This window comes from Nilaparvata lugens, chromosome 5, assembly GCF_014356525.2.
Source record: "Nilaparvata lugens isolate BPH chromosome 5, ASM1435652v1, whole genome shotgun sequence".
NCBI lineage: Eukaryota > Metazoa > Arthropoda > Insecta > Hemiptera > Delphacidae > Nilaparvata > Nilaparvata lugens.
Genome location: NC_052508.1, coordinates 55,760,958 through 55,778,705, shown reverse-complemented (window position 1 = coordinate 55,778,705; position 17,748 = coordinate 55,760,958). Strand labels below are relative to the sequence as shown.

General features: G+C 32.6%; 2 protein-coding genes across 2 annotated transcripts in view; one reads left to right on the top strand and one right to left on the bottom strand.

Moving 5' to 3' along the window:
* The window catches only part of LOC111055766, a 37,391-nt gene that overhangs the window by 12,241 nt on the left and 7,402 nt on the right, over window positions 1–17,748 (top strand). Inside the window, exons 2-3 of the mRNA XM_022343044.2 lie at window positions 13,910–14,001; window positions 16,786–16,960. Coding sequence (XP_022198736.2) covers window positions 13,999–14,001; window positions 16,786–16,960 — 178 coding nt within the window. The 5' untranslated portion in view covers window positions 13,910–13,998. The remainder of the gene's footprint in view (window positions 1–13,909; window positions 14,002–16,785; window positions 16,961–17,748) is intronic.
* Window positions 6,456–17,748, bottom strand: part of LOC120351432 (tRNA dimethylallyltransferase-like) — a 91,872-nt gene continuing 80,579 nt past the window's right edge. The window contains exons 1-3 of the transcript XR_005571396.1: window positions 11,477–11,557; window positions 9,633–9,842; window positions 6,456–6,778 (exon numbers count right to left, since the gene is read on the bottom strand). The gene's annotated coding sequence lies outside the window, so the exon portion shown is untranslated. Of the gene's footprint in view, window positions 6,779–9,632; window positions 9,843–11,476 lie in introns of the transcript that reaches the window.

Sequence of the window (17,748 nt, the reverse complement as noted above, 5' to 3'; positions counted from 1 at the left end):
AGTATGGAGGAAATTCCTTTTCCTTTCATATTATCCTTAAAATGCAAAATTTAAAAAACCTTGTATATACATCGACGCTTAGTTGGAAAATGAATATTTCTGCCAAATCTCATCAAATTCTATCAACGCATTTGACCGTAAATGCGCTACATACATACAGACAAAAGAAAATCCGAGTTAAAACATAGACCTTACTGCGTTCGGTCAATTATGCCAATGACATTTGAAGATTTGTGAATTATCTTATTATTTTTGTTGACAATTAAACTGCACTTATCAAATTTGACAGGCTATTCTTTGATAAAGGAAGCAGAAACTTGTTCGATTGAGCAGGATAAGATGGTTTAATATGATAATGACCTGAGTTTGAATTTCAGAAGAATTAAATTGGTGCCTTCCATGACAGACTTGCTCAAGGAAATTCTAGCATGCAGCTTGACTCAGATACCACTCTCGAACCATCAGATGTCGCAACTTCTCCGGGTCTATGCTTGGATAGTGATATGAATTGGGAATCACACGCGTCTGAACTTTTCAAGGAACTGAGTAGAGCTGCATTGCATTTGATATGTTCTCCATGCTTGATAAGATCACCAAAACGGCTGTAATAGTTTCCATGCCTATTTTTTATCCTGACTTCGTTTTGGTATTATTTTTTTGTGATATAACAGCGAAGTTTCAGGCTATATTTAGGGCGCAAAATAGGACTATGAGACAGGTATTCGGTCTATCCGATAGATGTTCTTGCAGACCCTTATTCAAAGAACATAGCCTTCTTACTGCTTGAGCTATTGAAGATGTGTTGGAGCTGGCTGTTTTTATTTTTAAAAATAAGGATTACTTCGGGGATAGATAGGTAATGTACACCTAATAATACACGTTTTAGAGGTCTCATTTATCCGGAGCATAAACTACCTGAACTTGAGAAGAGTCCACACAACATGGGAATAAACATTTTGAAGTCCTTGCAACAGAGGATCCAGGATAGTGCCACTCCTAGTAGATTTGAAATTGGCCTGAAATCTATCCTCTTAATCATCCGTCCATATGAAGTCAACAAAAATTCCGAACATATTTCATCTGCAATTTAAAACATTATTTCATTGTTCATTCATTCAATTCATCATTCCATTCAAATTGGATTGACATTTTATATGTCAATCACTAATCTTGTGCTTTGCTCTTAACATGTACTAAATAAATTGGATAAATGAAAAATAAATACCATTTACTGTTAATTTGAATCGCTAAGAACACTTATTGCATGAATACACTCTCCTTTCATTCGTCTTCCACAAAATCTCATTTATGTCCAAAAAATGATATTTCATTCTGATATTTTCATTTCCTTCGCTAATCGGAGTCAGTTGATAAATGTTTTGTGACAAATATCTTATCAGGTGCAATTTTGATTTTTTGAAAATTGAGGGGACGCATATGGTGGCGTCGCTGGTGTAGTTAGTTCTGTCTGTTTTTATTTCATACGGATTTTTTAGTATGTTGAAGTCAAAATAGTATAAGAGATTACAGTCTTGTGCTGGAATTCTATGATGTTGTAAGTGCTGCTAACTAGTGTCTACTACATCAAACAGCTTCGACCAATCAGAAGCAAGTAGGCTTTTGAACGTTCACGCCCATCTTACACTATTGAGACAGTGACGTAGTAAGTGCTGTCATCTACCGTCTGTTCCTCCCACTAACTATGGAATCTTCATTCAATCACAAGCGAGTATGTTTTGTAGTTCATTACAATTCCTGAGTCTGATTGTACAACGCCATGTAGACGCTATCTTGTTGTTGGAAATGTTTAACGATATTCTACCCAATAGTTTAGATGTTATAAAATTAATGTTGAAACTTGGAAATCATCTTATGAAAAATATTAGTAAACGATTCTTTTGCTGGAGTGTTTCTGAAATAGACTGTCAAACTTCGGGAGTGTTCAAATAATTTGAAAAAATATCGAGTAAACATGGGTCTTGAAATGCTTTTGTTGCCGACATAATAATGGCGACAAATTGAATTTTTTAAAATTTCCAATCTTATAAATATTTGGCGGCCTCATGGGTACTAAAATTGTCAATGCATATGAGAATTGAAAAATTTACAATTTTCCGCCATTACTATTTCAGCAACAAACAATTTCAGAACCCATGTTCACTCAAACTCTGTTTTTTAATTTGTTGTAAGGAAACCACTTAAAAGTTTGTTGGCCTATTTTAGAAACACCTTCTATAGATTCCTGGGACTATGATCTATCAGGATCAGCCTTTTTCTCCCCTGAAATGTGGTATTCCACAGTGTAGCATAAGGCATTTAAGGACACAACAACGTTCTTTTGGAACATGATCCCAGTGTTCCGTGTGACATGGCAGAAGTTGCAGACGATTGGAAAAGGAACCGAAATTTGTAGGTTTTCAGGGCACTCGGGCACTCTGTGGAAAGCTCCAGCTCCAGCTAGGTTTAGAAGTTCAACTTCTTGTCCAGTACTCTAGGTTTATTGACTGTGCGTTCTGTTAGTTCTCATTTTTCCTGTAAAATGAACCTGCATACCTGGTGGCTGGACTATTGTCATGATTTTCATACTAGCTGACAGGCTCGCTCCGCTTGCCTTGAAAGTATATCACGTGTACAGTGTGTTGTTAGACCTCCGGTTGAATCAGGAAATAATGAGACTATCAGGCTCGCCTACATATTTCAGTTTGAACATAAGTTGATTGTTTTGCATACCATTTTATCCCTCTGCCATATTTTCGCTTACCAATCAGGTTTGCTACTACGTAGCTCTGTTGGTAACAAAAGCCTCAGTCTGTTTAGTCTATTTTGATCAGTTAAAAAATAAATCCTATTATATTGAGCGAGCAATTTCTGTATGTCTGTTTATATCTGGTTATTTATGTTCAACGGATCTTGAAAACGGCTCTAACGACTTTCACGAAATTTGGAACATAGTAGGTTTTTGATATAAAAATTCGATTGCACTAGGTCTCATCCTTGGGAAAACTTGCTGAACGGCATTAAAAGAATAATTCATCCTTGGCTGAAAAAGCTGAGACTTTCGACGTCTGTGGATAGTAAAAAGTGAGCTAGTGATTCTGTGGAAAATAAAAATATCGCATCCCCGAAATTCATAAGCTGACGTATAGCTAGCTGTAAAATATAAACACGATCATTTTAGAGAATTGTGTTCTGTTTATCATTAAATAAAAATAACGAGCGAAGCTCGGTGCCCCGATATTATTATCTAAAGCGACCTTTAGACCGGTGAATTGAATCATACAATATGACCTTTAGATCATGAACTAAACAAAAGTTTTTAGTGTTGAACGTTGTGAATATGAGTGTTGAATGTCTAGCTGACTCGGTTAGAGCTGTTGTGAATTTGTGGATTAGCTCGCCAGTTGTACCCACAACTCAATGTTTTGTTTGCTCATGATAGGGAATGTTCATCTAAATAAGATGTCGATTGAAAGGAGGGAGGATTCATCTCATCAGATAAACGTAGCCTAGACTCTTATTCAAAAAATGTGTATATCGTATACTTTGCTTCTCATGTATCGCCTATGGAAAACGTTTTTTAATGTATTCATCACTTTTAAATGCATTCTGCGTTGCATTAAGTTGTTCATAATATGTATTTCTTTAAAGCAAGTGACTACATCCCTTTAACATAAATAATCGATCGTTTTCTGAATAAAACTATGGAACTTCCACTATCAATATTTTTGAAGACCAAAATATTCCAATGAAAAAACAAAGATAATAAAATTGAGTGACTATTTTCAATTACTGACCAGATGGTTCTGTTGTAAGATATTGATTGTATAACAATCAACCTATTTTCCTTTTACATTGAGAATCTATTGTGTTCTGGATGACACAACAAAATTGACACTGTCAAATGTACAAAATTGAGAGACTATTTTCGATTTCTAAGCCTAGGGTTTCTTTGAAAGTAAAGCTGCGTTTACACCAAAGTTAATAACAAAATGTTAATAACTTAATCCTTATACATTCTATTAGATTGAACATATCTTATCATACACATGATGAACATATGTGTTTGTCAAGTTCCGTTCAATCTAATAGAATCTATAAGGATTATGTTATTAACATTTTGTTCATAACTTTGGTGTAAACCCAGCTTTATAGTGTAACAATCTGAACTGGTTTCCAAGTTCTTGTTGAATAATTGATTGGTTATGAGTATGACATTGTCATCGTTAAGAGTTATAAATAACAATGTATCTACTACGGATACATTTATTGTTTTGTCATAGAATAACTGAAATGGAGCGAACGCTACGCGTGTAATATATGCAAATAATAGTCCGCTCATTTATTCAAGAGAAGCAAGCAAATAGAGAGTTATCAATCACATTATTTGAGAGACTGAGACTGGAGTTTGGGGACAGCCAGCATCCAAACAAAGGGTTCAACGCACTTGACCCGAAAAGCGTGCATGAAGCATGAATATTAAGCGCGAAGCACGTCTCAAGGGATGATGATATATAGGCTTGCAGGCCTACCACACAATCCCTCGGCGCATGCGCGTTGACGGTCGCTGATGACGTCATGAGTCGGTCACTTCACTGGAGCGCGTACGCTCTATCATTATTTCGTCTCCCACCACCAATACAACTCATTAACACAGTTGTGGCTGGTGGTACGGTGGAGGGGGGAGGGGATGCGAAAGCATCGAAAAATGAGTTGTCGACTCTCGATTTTATCTCGCTCCACGAATAGCGAGTCCAAAATTGCAGCATCGATTTCCCTTCATTGTTCGTTGGGCAATATTCTATTCATATTGAATCTACAGTTCTATATTCACAGAATCAGATATGAATTGATATGAGAATTGAAACATGGCTGAGATATTGTTATTGGAAAATGAAGTTTTATATATTGATATTGGAAGTTGTCCTAATATTAGATCTTCATTACTATTTACTTCCAACCCTTTTGTGAAGCTGACTGAGTCCCTGAGTCACCAATAATAATGCAGTTGCATTATTGTATAGCCAATGCAGTATAGCCAGTTGCATTGTAAACATGTACCGTATAGCCAAAAGCAGATATGAACTGTCATCATGAATAAGGCTTAATAGAGAGTGCCAGAGACCTACCAGACCTTGTGAACAAGATCAATTACATCTGAATAAAAGAGGAAGAGATACAGTAATGAAAAATGATGGTTGACAACCAGCAAACATTAGTCTTTTTCATCTTTCTGGATGATTAATTTATGAGTTTGGAAATATATATATATATTGGTAACTGCTCGTAAATTAATGTGAAATTAGAATTTTTCTTTTTAATCCATATTCGAAACAGATTATACAAGTCAATTACATGCAACCGAAATATAAATTAATGGGTTTAGTAAATCTGGCGGTACTATCTACCTGAAAACATTTCACCCAAACCTCTCCTATTGTTCACACTACTTATAACTGTTCTCACTTGCTATCGAGTTACTCAGAGATGCTATCGAGTTGCTCAGAGATTATAGGAATCTCAGTTGCTATCGGACTGCCAAGCCGAATGGTTTGATAAACTCCTGCACATCACGTCTATTGTTAGATGTCCTGGGAATCTCCTAAGGGTGATGGTACCATGCAGTTGCCGGAAGGGCATTTTTCAAAATCGGATCCCAGGGAAAATCCCTGGGGAGTCAGATCCCACAGGACGCCAAACTCAGAAAGTTAAAAATCGAAAATCAAATCATATCATTCTTCCATTACACAGGCCTACTTTTCAGTTTTATTATTTTACAAAGGCGACTTTCTAGAAGTATTTTAAGCCTAGGTGATGATGATGATGGAATGAATGATAATACAATGAAGGTATAGTTATGAATGAATAGAAATTATAGGTTATGCTATCCACTTGAATTGATTGAGTCCACTTTTCAGTCTAGAAATAAATAAACTAGAAATTTTGAATTTGATTTGATTAAAAACCGAATATAATAGAATGATTACATTCAATAAACTCTCAGAGCTTGAAAATATTGAGTTCATTGAGTAGTCTACGGTACATAGTTTATCAGTGTGAAAGTACATTTTGATTAAAATTAGCAGTGTTGTCAGCTCCTACTAACGGGCAAAAGACTTTGTTCTTTTTTGTTAGTAGTAATTTTATTTTGCTCTGTGAAAATCATAAGTTTTTTTTCCTTTTCTCTTATTATATATATTTTTTAGTTTTAAATTACAGTATGTTATTATACTCAAGAGAAGGAACTTGTACTATAATATGTTGTATTTGTTTTGATGCAAAATAAAAATTATTTGATTTGATTTGAGCTCCAATATCATTAAGCTGTATGAATATCACACATAGGCTAATACTTAATATAATAATCTCAAATATAGGCTATTTTTGATATTCCAGAGAAGAATATTTTTTTTTACTAACGCACATTAAAATGAATACTTTTTCTAAGTATTTCTGATTCCATACTTTGAGAGTGAGAGTAGATATGCTGAAATGGGGTATGGGGTAGCTGGGAGTATAAATGAGGGAAGCGCCATCCTCATTTAGATTGCTGTGTATGCCTTGTAATGGGAGATCTCTACAATATCAAGTTTCCATAGTCCATTAGCGTTAGTGTTGGAGCTGCGGTTAATGCTCTGGCAATGTTGAATCACTGACTCTTGCTGCCGCCTGCCGCCTTGTCTCTAGTCCCTCTTTCCTCTGGATCGATATGCCGCTTTTACCGGTTTAGTTTGTTGGTTCGAATATTCAGGTATACCGCGGTAACAGTATTCCTTGTGAGCTGGAATAAGAGCAACGATTTCACTACAATTAAATTGAAAATTATAAATATGTGCATCAACCATTGGGATTGGGAGATAACTTTTAGTTCATATTATCTGGTGAAAAACTCCCAGTAACTTCACCAATACACCAGTAGTTGATATTGATGCACTCATCAACATGATTAATTTGTAACCTTAATTTAAAAACGTGGTTCAATTTAGTTTAATAGTTTAATTGTACAATTAATTATGCATGAGAATTTTCATTAGGTATATATTATAATTCATAGTATTTTGACATTTTTATGATGTAAGTTGAGGAGGCAGTTGTGGGTATCGACCTGTTGTCTCCAAAGAGATATAAATAAATCAATATTGTACATATTGTAAAGTTTCAATTTTGAAAAATTCGCTGAAGAAAATAATGTAGGAAATGTGAAAACTTAAAATCATCATACACAAGACACTCAGAGGAGCTTCATATAGAGCTTACATGATTTGAAGAAAGGCAATGTGATATACATACATTCTCAATGTCTGGAATATGATATTGAATCTAGACAAATAAAATGAGAAAAGAAAAATGAACAGTAGTGGAAGATAAAAAAATAAAGGATACAAAACTTATGAAAAACGTTTATAGAGTCTTATTTAAAATCGAATGATTAGACAAATCAAGCATTTTTAAAAGTATTGATTCGTTTAGAGTTTAAAAATGTATCTCACATTGTAATCAGTTGTAGAACTAGATGGCAGTCACTAATGAGCTAGTGGCGGTATGAAAGGAAATGAAAACTGTATAATACCGAATCAAAAATTTATTCTTTGACTATAGTGTTTAATGGAAACAGAGAAAGAATAAATGAAAATAAAATGTACAATTAATTTCATACAAATTTATTAGAAGGTCACCATCATCTCACGACTCTATCAATAATATGAGATAAGTGAATAGAAGACTGGAGGCAATCAATGTTTGAGATGCATCAGATGCAAGAACCGTTTGAAAAGCCTAAAACGTCCATCAATAATGCTCTAAAATACTCTAAAAAAGTACACTAAAACTCTATCAATAATTGACGAGATGAGTGATTAGAAGACTGGATGCAATCAATGTTTCAGATGCATCAGATGAAAGAACCGTTTGAAAAACTTAAAAAGTTGATGATTGACATCATCAACTTTTCCAGAGATTATATGAGTATTTTATGTTGTTCCCAAACATGTTTCTGAATAAGTGAAATAGATTTTCAGGATTCTTCATTGGAGCCTATCAGGTGTTATGAAACATTAAATTTATAACTTTATTCTCATCTTATCAAATTTGCAGTTTTAAAAGGTAGTGAAATAGAAGTAGGCCATGTAGCTGCATTGTTGGAGAAGAAAATGGCAAAGGAAAGTAGCTAGATAGCAAAGTCGTAAATTCTAGTCGTCACATAAAGTTACCATGTTGGGTCCTACATCTTACAGAGGAGATTTAGTAGCAAGACGATTAGTCACTGCACTGCACTACTCCAGCATCCAACAGCAGTGCAAAGAAAATCCAGTCTTTGAACAATACGCGGACTGGTGCACAGAGAAAGCTTTATTTCAAGTTGGCGAACTTTGAAAGCCATTTAAGACATTGTGCATTGTGTATTTCTATACAGATTAAACTGATTAATCACAAGTGTACAAGTTATTTATTCACACTGTATAAACAGAGAGAATGTGTGTATTGTAGATTGCAGAGTTATTCTGAAAGCTTTTTGGAATTAATCATTGTTCACATTATAATATTATTGTAAATAATAAAATAATGACATTATATAACTATGAATAATTAAAAATAATTAAAACCCTTATTTCCATCACTAAAATTTAAGAAATATTTTTACTGGTAACTACTATCATGTATAAATCATATTCTGCAATAAAAAAATTGACAACTTTGGATAATTTTTTCTCAAATTAATTAGTAAGTCAATGGGTTAATCATTGTTCACATTATAATTATAATATTATTGTAAATAATAAAATAATCACATAATATAACTATGAATAATTAAATATGATGGTTTCTTGATCCATTCCGAGCTGCGATATATTTAACACTATTTTTTGATGACGTATTTTACACGCCTGCAGTATATTTATAGAATAGAGTGCAAGTCGTGTAAAATACATCATAAAAGAGTACAAATAATCAGTTAACAGAATCCTGATAACTAATCTATCAGCTGATAATTAGTTAATAGAATTGGAATTGCAAATTTCTATATTTTATCCAAAATTGGATGTTTCATAGATACCGTAATTGAGCTGGCAATGAGTTAATGAGCCTCCCCAAAAACTAATTGACAATAATGCGATAACAATCGTGTGCAAAGGCAGAAGTTATATCAATATTATTTTCATCACAGAGTTTTCATAAATTTGAATTAACTTACACTTTCCTACAATTCTCAATCCATGAAATTGATAAATACGTTTACCTAGAAAAATTATTCGTTAGCAATTTCGACAAACATCAGAATATTGATAGAAAGTCATTACGGTATTTGAAAAACATTCTTCAAATTATAAATTATATCAACTTTAAAAAAAATATAATTATTGATATACTGTTAATTGAAACAAAATGTAATATAACAAATACATTATTAGGCCAACCAAGGGTCTGATTACTATATCATGATATGGACGGTTAACTAGTTTAAATAAAGCACCTTCTTCATTATTCTAATTCAATTATTATTCCTCAATATTCTAAAAGAAACGAAATTCAAGAGAGAAATACGCTGATAGTAGACTATTTCTAATCATCGTATATGTAATGAGCAGCTTCATCTCTTTACTCAATTTAATCTTTGTATGAGCTAAGAATAGCACCTGTTATGTGAAATGAAAGAAATTCCTGCTTCCTTCCTGAGAGAAAAGCTCTCAGGTCCACCTTCTATGACATTTGAGTTTCCACTTAGAGCTTAACTAAGGAAGAGCGCATGGAGCTCACACTACAAATTCATGCCATTCTCCATATTTCATTCACAGCATAAAGAACCAAGCTGCTTTCATTTCAATTCAACAAGGGTTACTCAATACCTGCAAAAAAAGAATAAAGCATAAGCGCATGCTTATTCAAATCATGCTATATAATATAAATTAATGTGATACTTATTAAATAAATACAGTACATTTTCATGTTATCCTTCATAAATAACCAATAGCTTATATGCTTCAATATAGCTTATGCAATATTTCTCTATGGTACTTGTTAGTGAGCATAATTATGTTTTGACATTAGGAAGCAGGAAAGTGAATAGATAATAACATTAAAAAATCGTTTCTATAGGGTGGATAATAATCAATAGTTTAACAAAAAATAAATAATAAAAATGAAGTAGTTGTTGATAATAATATGGAAGTCATCCTATAAAACTATAGGCCCAATTCAAAATCGAATCATCCATTATTTTGTTATATCTAATGTCTAATATGAATTTATTTCAGATAAAAATCGTATCCCTATTTGGGACTTAATGCGATACTAATTGAACAAATACATTACAATTTTATGTTACCTATCATTATAAGCACACTATTATAGATAGCTTATATCAATAATCATTATACAGAGTGTTTCAGAAGTAGTGTCGAACATTCTAGGGTATTGTTCCTGGATGATAGGAGACTACAAATGTCGTATTTGAAGTGCCCAAAGCTCAGTGGTTATCCTTATAGCTGCCATTTTGTTTTTTCACTTAAGAATTTTCATCTCAAGAACGAAATGTTGTATTGATCTGAAATTTGGCATGAATATTTGTGCTATGAAGACTCAACTTTAAAAAATAAAATAAAAAATGTTTGATGTAATTTTTCAAAATGGCGGCCATTTTAAATTTTTGATTGCAAATTTCACGAAAACCGTTCACTTTACCAAAAAAGTTAGCAAATTTTATCAAGATTTCAAGGATACCTTATTTATTGAATCTGGTCGAAGAATAACAAAGAAATCAAATCTTTTCGAACTGCATGCATGACCACTTTTCACCATTTGAACATCAATATTAAATTTGCAATTTCAATTGTATTTTAGATGAAGTTTTGAAACTCGTTATGGCTCCATATTGCCTTTTAGCTGATTTTAGAATGTTTTTCAGATGATCTTGTTTGTAGATGGTCATGCATGCAGTACGAAAAGAATAAATTTCTCTGTTATTCTTCGACCAGTCATAAATAAGGTATCTTCATAGAATTTGCTAACTTTTTTGTTTCTTGTAAATTTTTTGTAAAGTGAACGGTTTTCGTGAAATTTGCCATAGAAAATTTTAAATGGCCGCCATGTTGTATTTTATGTTTTAAAGTTTAGTCTTTATGGCATCAATATTCATGCCAAAATTCAGATCAATACAAGATTTCTTTCTTGAGATAAAATCCCTAAGTGAAAAAACAAAATGGCAGCTATAAGGATAACCGCTGAGCTTTGGACACTTCAAATATGACATTTGTAGTCTCCTATCATCCAGGAACAATACTACTTCTGAAACACTCTGTATAAAATATTCCTCCCAAGTACAGTAACGAGATTCAGTCATCTTAGATCTTTGAGCAATTGAAAAATTTGTAACAATCATAATATTTTTCTATTACGTATGATGCACATTATGAGCTTTTTGCTTGTGTGTAGGTAATGGGAAGTGTGATGGTGAATTGATGAGATAATCAAATATCCATACCATCGGTGTGATTCGAACCCACGGACCAGGCGGTGATAGCAGGCCAAAGTTTGTAACGCTCCTTACCACTAGACCAAGCCTGCCGGCGAATCATAATATCAAAATTGATTTTAGGCATATTTTTCTTATACACTATTCTCTAATAATTCATATGATATCCTCTATCTATTGTAATGGCATAAATTTTTGATATATATGCCTCACGTTGGTTGTGACAATAGTATAATATATATTTTTGATATATCTGTGCCTGGCTAGCTTGGTCGGTACAGTAATGAGACCTTAATTATTCTTTTAAACATTTTGATGTATGCAAAACCACATTGTTACACGATTTGGATGGATATTTTTTTTAGTTTTCGGTTAGATAGAATTCTCCAGAGAGCAAGTGTGATCGATCCTTCTAGCAAGTAGATGGCGTTTGGATCTGTGCTCTGGGTAACATTTATTTCATTTCCTTGCCTCGTTCATCTTGTGAAGAGCTGTTTTCGTGAAATTTGCCATAGAAAATTTTAAATGGCCGCCATTTTTAAATTTAGATCGAAAATGTTGTATTTTATGTTTTAAAGTTTAGTCTTTATGGCATCAATATTCATGCCAAAATTCAGATCAATACAAGATTTCTTTCTTGAGATAAAATCCCTAAGTGAAAAAACAAAATGGCAGCTATAAGGATAACCGCTGAGCTTTGGACACTTCAAATATGACATTTGTAGTCTCCTATCATCCAGGAACAATACTACTTCTGAAACACTCTGTATAAAATATTCCTCCCAAGTACAGTAACGAGATTCAGTCATCTTAGATCTTTGAGCAATTGAAAAATTTGTAACAATCATAATATTTTTCTATTACGTATGATGCACATTATGAGCTTTTTGCTTGTGTGTAGGTAATGGGAAGTGTGATGGTGAATTGATGAGATAATCAAATATCCATACCATCGGTGTGATTCGAACCCACGGACCAGGCGGTGATAGCAGGCCAAAGTTTGTAACGCTCCTTACCACTAGACCAAGCCTGCCGGCGAATCATAATATCAAAATTGATTTTAGGCATATTTTTCTTATACACTATTCTCTAATAATTCATATGATATCCTCTATCTATTGTAATGGCATAAATTTTTGATATATATGCCTCACGTTGGTTGTGACAATAGTATAATATATATTTTTGATATATCTGTGCCTGGCTAGCTTGGTCGGTACAGTAATGAGACCTTAATTATTCTTTTAAACATTTTGATGTATGCAAAACCACATTGTTACACGATTTGGATGGATATTTTTTTTAGTTTTCGGTTAGATAGAATTCTCCAGAGAGCAAGTGTGATCGATCCTTCTAGCAAGTAGATGGCGTTTGGATCTGTGCTCTGGGTAACATTTATTTCATTTCCTTGCCTCGTTCATCTTGTGAAGAGCTGTTTTCGTATTCACATCCTCTCCCAATGCGCAACTGAAGAGGAAAAGTTTGACGTGCACTAAAACATCGATCTACCCAATTCTGAATGACAAATGAGATTTATCTCCCAACTTAGTTTCATTGTTCTCTGTTTGTTTCTATGGGAATTAGAACAGAAGAGTTTGTAGTAGCTCTACACTGTAACCAATCACTTGAACCCAGCAATAAATGGAGAAGCCAGTGACATCTAGCTGCGTTTACACCAAATTTATTAACAAAATGTTTATTTTTCCGTCCTTATAGATTCTATTAGATTGAACGGAACTTGACAAACACATATGTTATGTATGATAAGTTATGTTCAAGCTAATAGAATCTACAAGGATGGGGAAATAAATATTTTGTTAATAACTTTGGTGTAAACGCAGTTTTACTCGCATGCTCACATAGAATACAAAAATGAATATGAAATACGGAAAGTTATGGAATTTTTTATGATGATATAAACCGGTGTCACACTGAAATCTAGATAATGTGAGAGAAGAATTTCATCACAAAGAAAATCTTGAATGATAGATGAAATTTGAACATGAGATGTGGATTGAGAAGAGGAGATAAAACTCTGAATACGAATAATATTCATTGGATCTAAGTGATAACACGTGTAAAGTTGATGAGAATATTCAAAGGAATGCTGTTGAGCTTTTTTAGTTGAAAAAATCTAAACCCACACTATGGGGTTATTAAAAGTTGACATACAAACACAAAATAATGAACTTGATGACCAGAATCAATCAACTCACAACTATGAATATGTCCAGTTTTTTGGAGTGATAGGCCTATACATAATTTTTTATTCTAGAAAAGAATACCGGTACCTACATTACAGAGAACTACTAATTCCAGAATAATCATCCTTGATCAATTTCTATTGTATCTGGAAAGCTATACTTATTTCAGCTTGAATTAATAATTAACATATTTCTAGCTATTGAATTTTGATCATTCGTATGTTATTGTATTTTTCAGGTCAAATGGTATTTTTCGGGAGGATAAGAATAAATCTAAGAAAAGGAGTATCAACTCCAGGAAAATTCAGCTGTGAAGCAGACACTTAGATGGTATGTGATTTCTCTATTTACGTATATGTAACATCATTTTAAATATTAATTGATTTTCTAATTATGAATATTGTTTCAGGTTACAGGGCTAAATATAAAATTTGGTAGAGAAACAATACTATAATTATTTATACTATACGTGAATTGGAAAATCTATAAACCACTATAAGACACAAACTAAACAGGCATTCAACATACAAACAGACAAACATACATTGTCTTTATTCTGACTGTCTGTCCAATACCCAGTTTAGTTGGTGTCCTATAGGTAGTGAGTTGATAGATATTCAAATTTACCTATATTATAGTATTGATTTACGGTACTATATCAAATATTCTACTGCACAATAACACATGAATTTTCTGTACTGTATACTCTGTTGTAGCCTATATATACACAGACTCACCAAATATCACCATTCCACAAACAGTTTCGATCAATTTCACGATTGGAATATTTCATATTTAAAATCATTGCCACACCAATAGTTTTCCTCCACTTTCCAATTCTGTAGGCCTACTATTCAATATTCTATTTTTCATTGCAAAAAAATCACTTCTAAATGTGAAGTGATTTAGTGGCCTAAATGTGAATATAATTTAGAAGTTCCACAAGTCATTCGAGTATTGAATAATGCATTTGATTACGTATATTTTGATAACATATTTAAGCGATTAATAATAGCTAATCATCCTTTGAATTTCACCTATTACCATTCTTATAGAACACATCTAACTAAAGTTAAATTTATAATCAATTATATTTTCATTTCTAGCTTATTTTTAATCCATCAGACTCATTCATGAAGATCTAATTTGCTGGATAACGCATCTTTGCCAATAACAAAGTATAATTATAGCTTTGAAATTTACAGAAGTAGCTTATTAATGCAAACGAGTAAGAAATTATATTTGCTAGAAACTTGAGCACCTGAGACATTGTTGATATATTGTTGATTGACTTGAGTTTAACATGGAGTTATAAATATTTAAAAGGCTAAGTTCCAAGTAGCAAGCAGTTTCATTCAGTCTGCAAACATAAATAATTCCGTTGTCCAACTTTCAGTCTCAGAGAAACTTTGGAAAAGAGCCCATTATCGACAAAAGAATGACTAAACATTCTTTGAGCATTATTAATAAACAAAGTTACTGTCTTGTTAAAATTGCGTTCCATCTGCAGATTGAAATTTTAGAATCATGTAAGTTTCATTTTCTATTTATAAGTTGAAATGAATGTAAATTCAAGTTTTGCTGATTTTTCATTACCGTACATTCATTTGTTTCAAAGAACAATAAAGATTCTGTTCAACAAACCAATTATAATTTTAAAGATAAACATTCAACTTTTTGATAAAAATGCTAATATACTGATATAAACATTGACATTAAAAGTAGGAAAAATAATAAAATAAGTTGAATTACACTCGTTGTTACCTTCTATTGTAGAAGTATCTATTTACAGTAGGAACTAAGGATTTACTTCTTTTTGTCGGCGAATGAAAATGAATACATTAATCTATCTATAATAGATTCTGTCTCAAGTCTCAGTATTCAAGAACCTTTAGCTTACTCAAATACAATGTCTAGTAACTTTTCATGAATACTTTAAGAATTACTTAGTGATACTGTATTGAAGTTTTAGCCTACTTTCAATAGAATGAGGGAAATTCTTTAATATCTTCCAGGAATTTTCTGATGCGAAGTTCAAAATTGCAAACGATTGCACCTTTTAGAATTTACTTACTACGGTAATTTTAGCCAGCAGATTTTTCAGTAACCTACTACTAAAGTAACTTACTTGCGCACACTTGGAATTCAAGCTAAGTCTGAGTTAGAAAACAAGTTCAAAGTGGAATTTTTATGCCGGACTATGTGAAATGCCTTCTCGTCGTTCATAATGGAGAAATGTCATTGGTGTTTTTGTTTTTTTATTGATTATTGTTGTTTATATATACATGCTTTCAAAATTGTTATTTTTTCTTATTTTCTTACTTTTTTCTGTTCAGTTAGATATAAATAAGGTAAATGAAAGGCTTTATAAGATATGGTAATTATTCATATATGCTTAGAACAGAAAATTCATCAAATAATTCATTCTCGTAACCCAATGTTTGGTACTCTAGGTATATGGTCATAGCCATTCAAGTATTCATCATTTATAGATAAAAATGTATATTTGTTATGCAAGAAGAAAATGTATTGTATTGTGAACGACCCTCCTCAAACAGAGACTAGTTTCTAGTTGAGGGGTATTATTCTATAATAATTATTGTATGTGTTACAATATTGTTTTTTAATATGTTTTTGAGCATGGAAAATAATTTAATTTTGTTTAAAATACACAGAAACTGGAAGTGATCGATGAGCAGACTAATGTTTCATTTCACCTTGATATGTGAAATTATATTATAAAAAATTTTATATTATTTTATTTATTATTTTTTTATTTATGATTTTATTTGTTTGCTTTTCAAATATGAATTTGTGTTTAGAAATAAGTTTTCTCAATTTAAAACTTTAAAATAGAAACTCAGGAAGTTAAAGTGCAAATGTTTAGTGAGAAAACATGAAGAACCCAATATAACCTATAAACTTGAGTGTTGATAGGAAATTACATTGGGTAATAGGGCAAGGCAGAACATCCAAAAGGATCTCTCTGCCGATATAAGCCATATGAATAGATAAATAAGCCTTGATATGGAAAAATTTCACAACATATGCGTCTAGTAGTGTAAAGACCTTGGTGTATTTTGAAGGTAATATTTTGTAAATGTTGGGTTGCAGGCTGCACTACAACACGGTGCCTCAACAAGATGCTCAGGTGTGCCGAGAAACCCGGCGCAGTGGAATGTTCAAGTAGTGAAGAGCAAGGTGAACAAGAGGTGCTTCTGGAATGCCTGCAAAGCGCTGTCGTTCGGTCTGCTGCTCATGCTGATTGGAGCCTCCATGGCAACCATAGGTAAGCCACCTCCTTCATTCACTCTCAACTGTCGGCATTCTGATGCTATTCATAAGGAATGTTGACAGTTTTTGGCTCAACTGCTACCAGGGTGAAACCTCAAACATTCCTTTACAGGTACTAACACATAATCCTCAACAATTTTGCATTCATCTGCTATTAAGGCTGTTTGGTACACTTTATATTTTTATTTAAATTAGATAATCTTTTTCAATATAATTGTCAAGATCATTATAAGAGTGAGAAAAAGTGGCAACTGAAATTTTTAAGTGGTCTTATTTATTTATTTATTCAATCATTCAGAATTACACAACTTACAGAAAAGTATCACAGGCTAAAACGCCCAAAACAGTTTCAATTCCAATTTATACAACAGTCCAAATTTAGTTAGGTTATGTATCACTTCAAAATTCTTCAATTTACAATTCAAAACACATCATTCATCACACACAAATCATTTCTGATAAGGTCGTTGAAGTGCTAACTTTGTTTTCTTTCCAGATCATAAACGGTTTCGACTATAACAACAGAACTTCTCTTGAAATTTCAAAAAATGTATCTTTCCAAACTAAAACATTTTATTCCCCATATCGTTCATAAATAAAAAAGTAGCATTTTTTGTAAATTCGATACCGTAACTTGTTTATGTTGGCATTAATCGCGAAAAAACGCATATTTAGAACAAAGCCAATGATAATATACTGAATATATTAAAAAAATTCCAATGGAAAATTCGAAACCGTTTATGATCTGGAAAGAAAACGGAGTTAGCACTTTCAACAACCCAT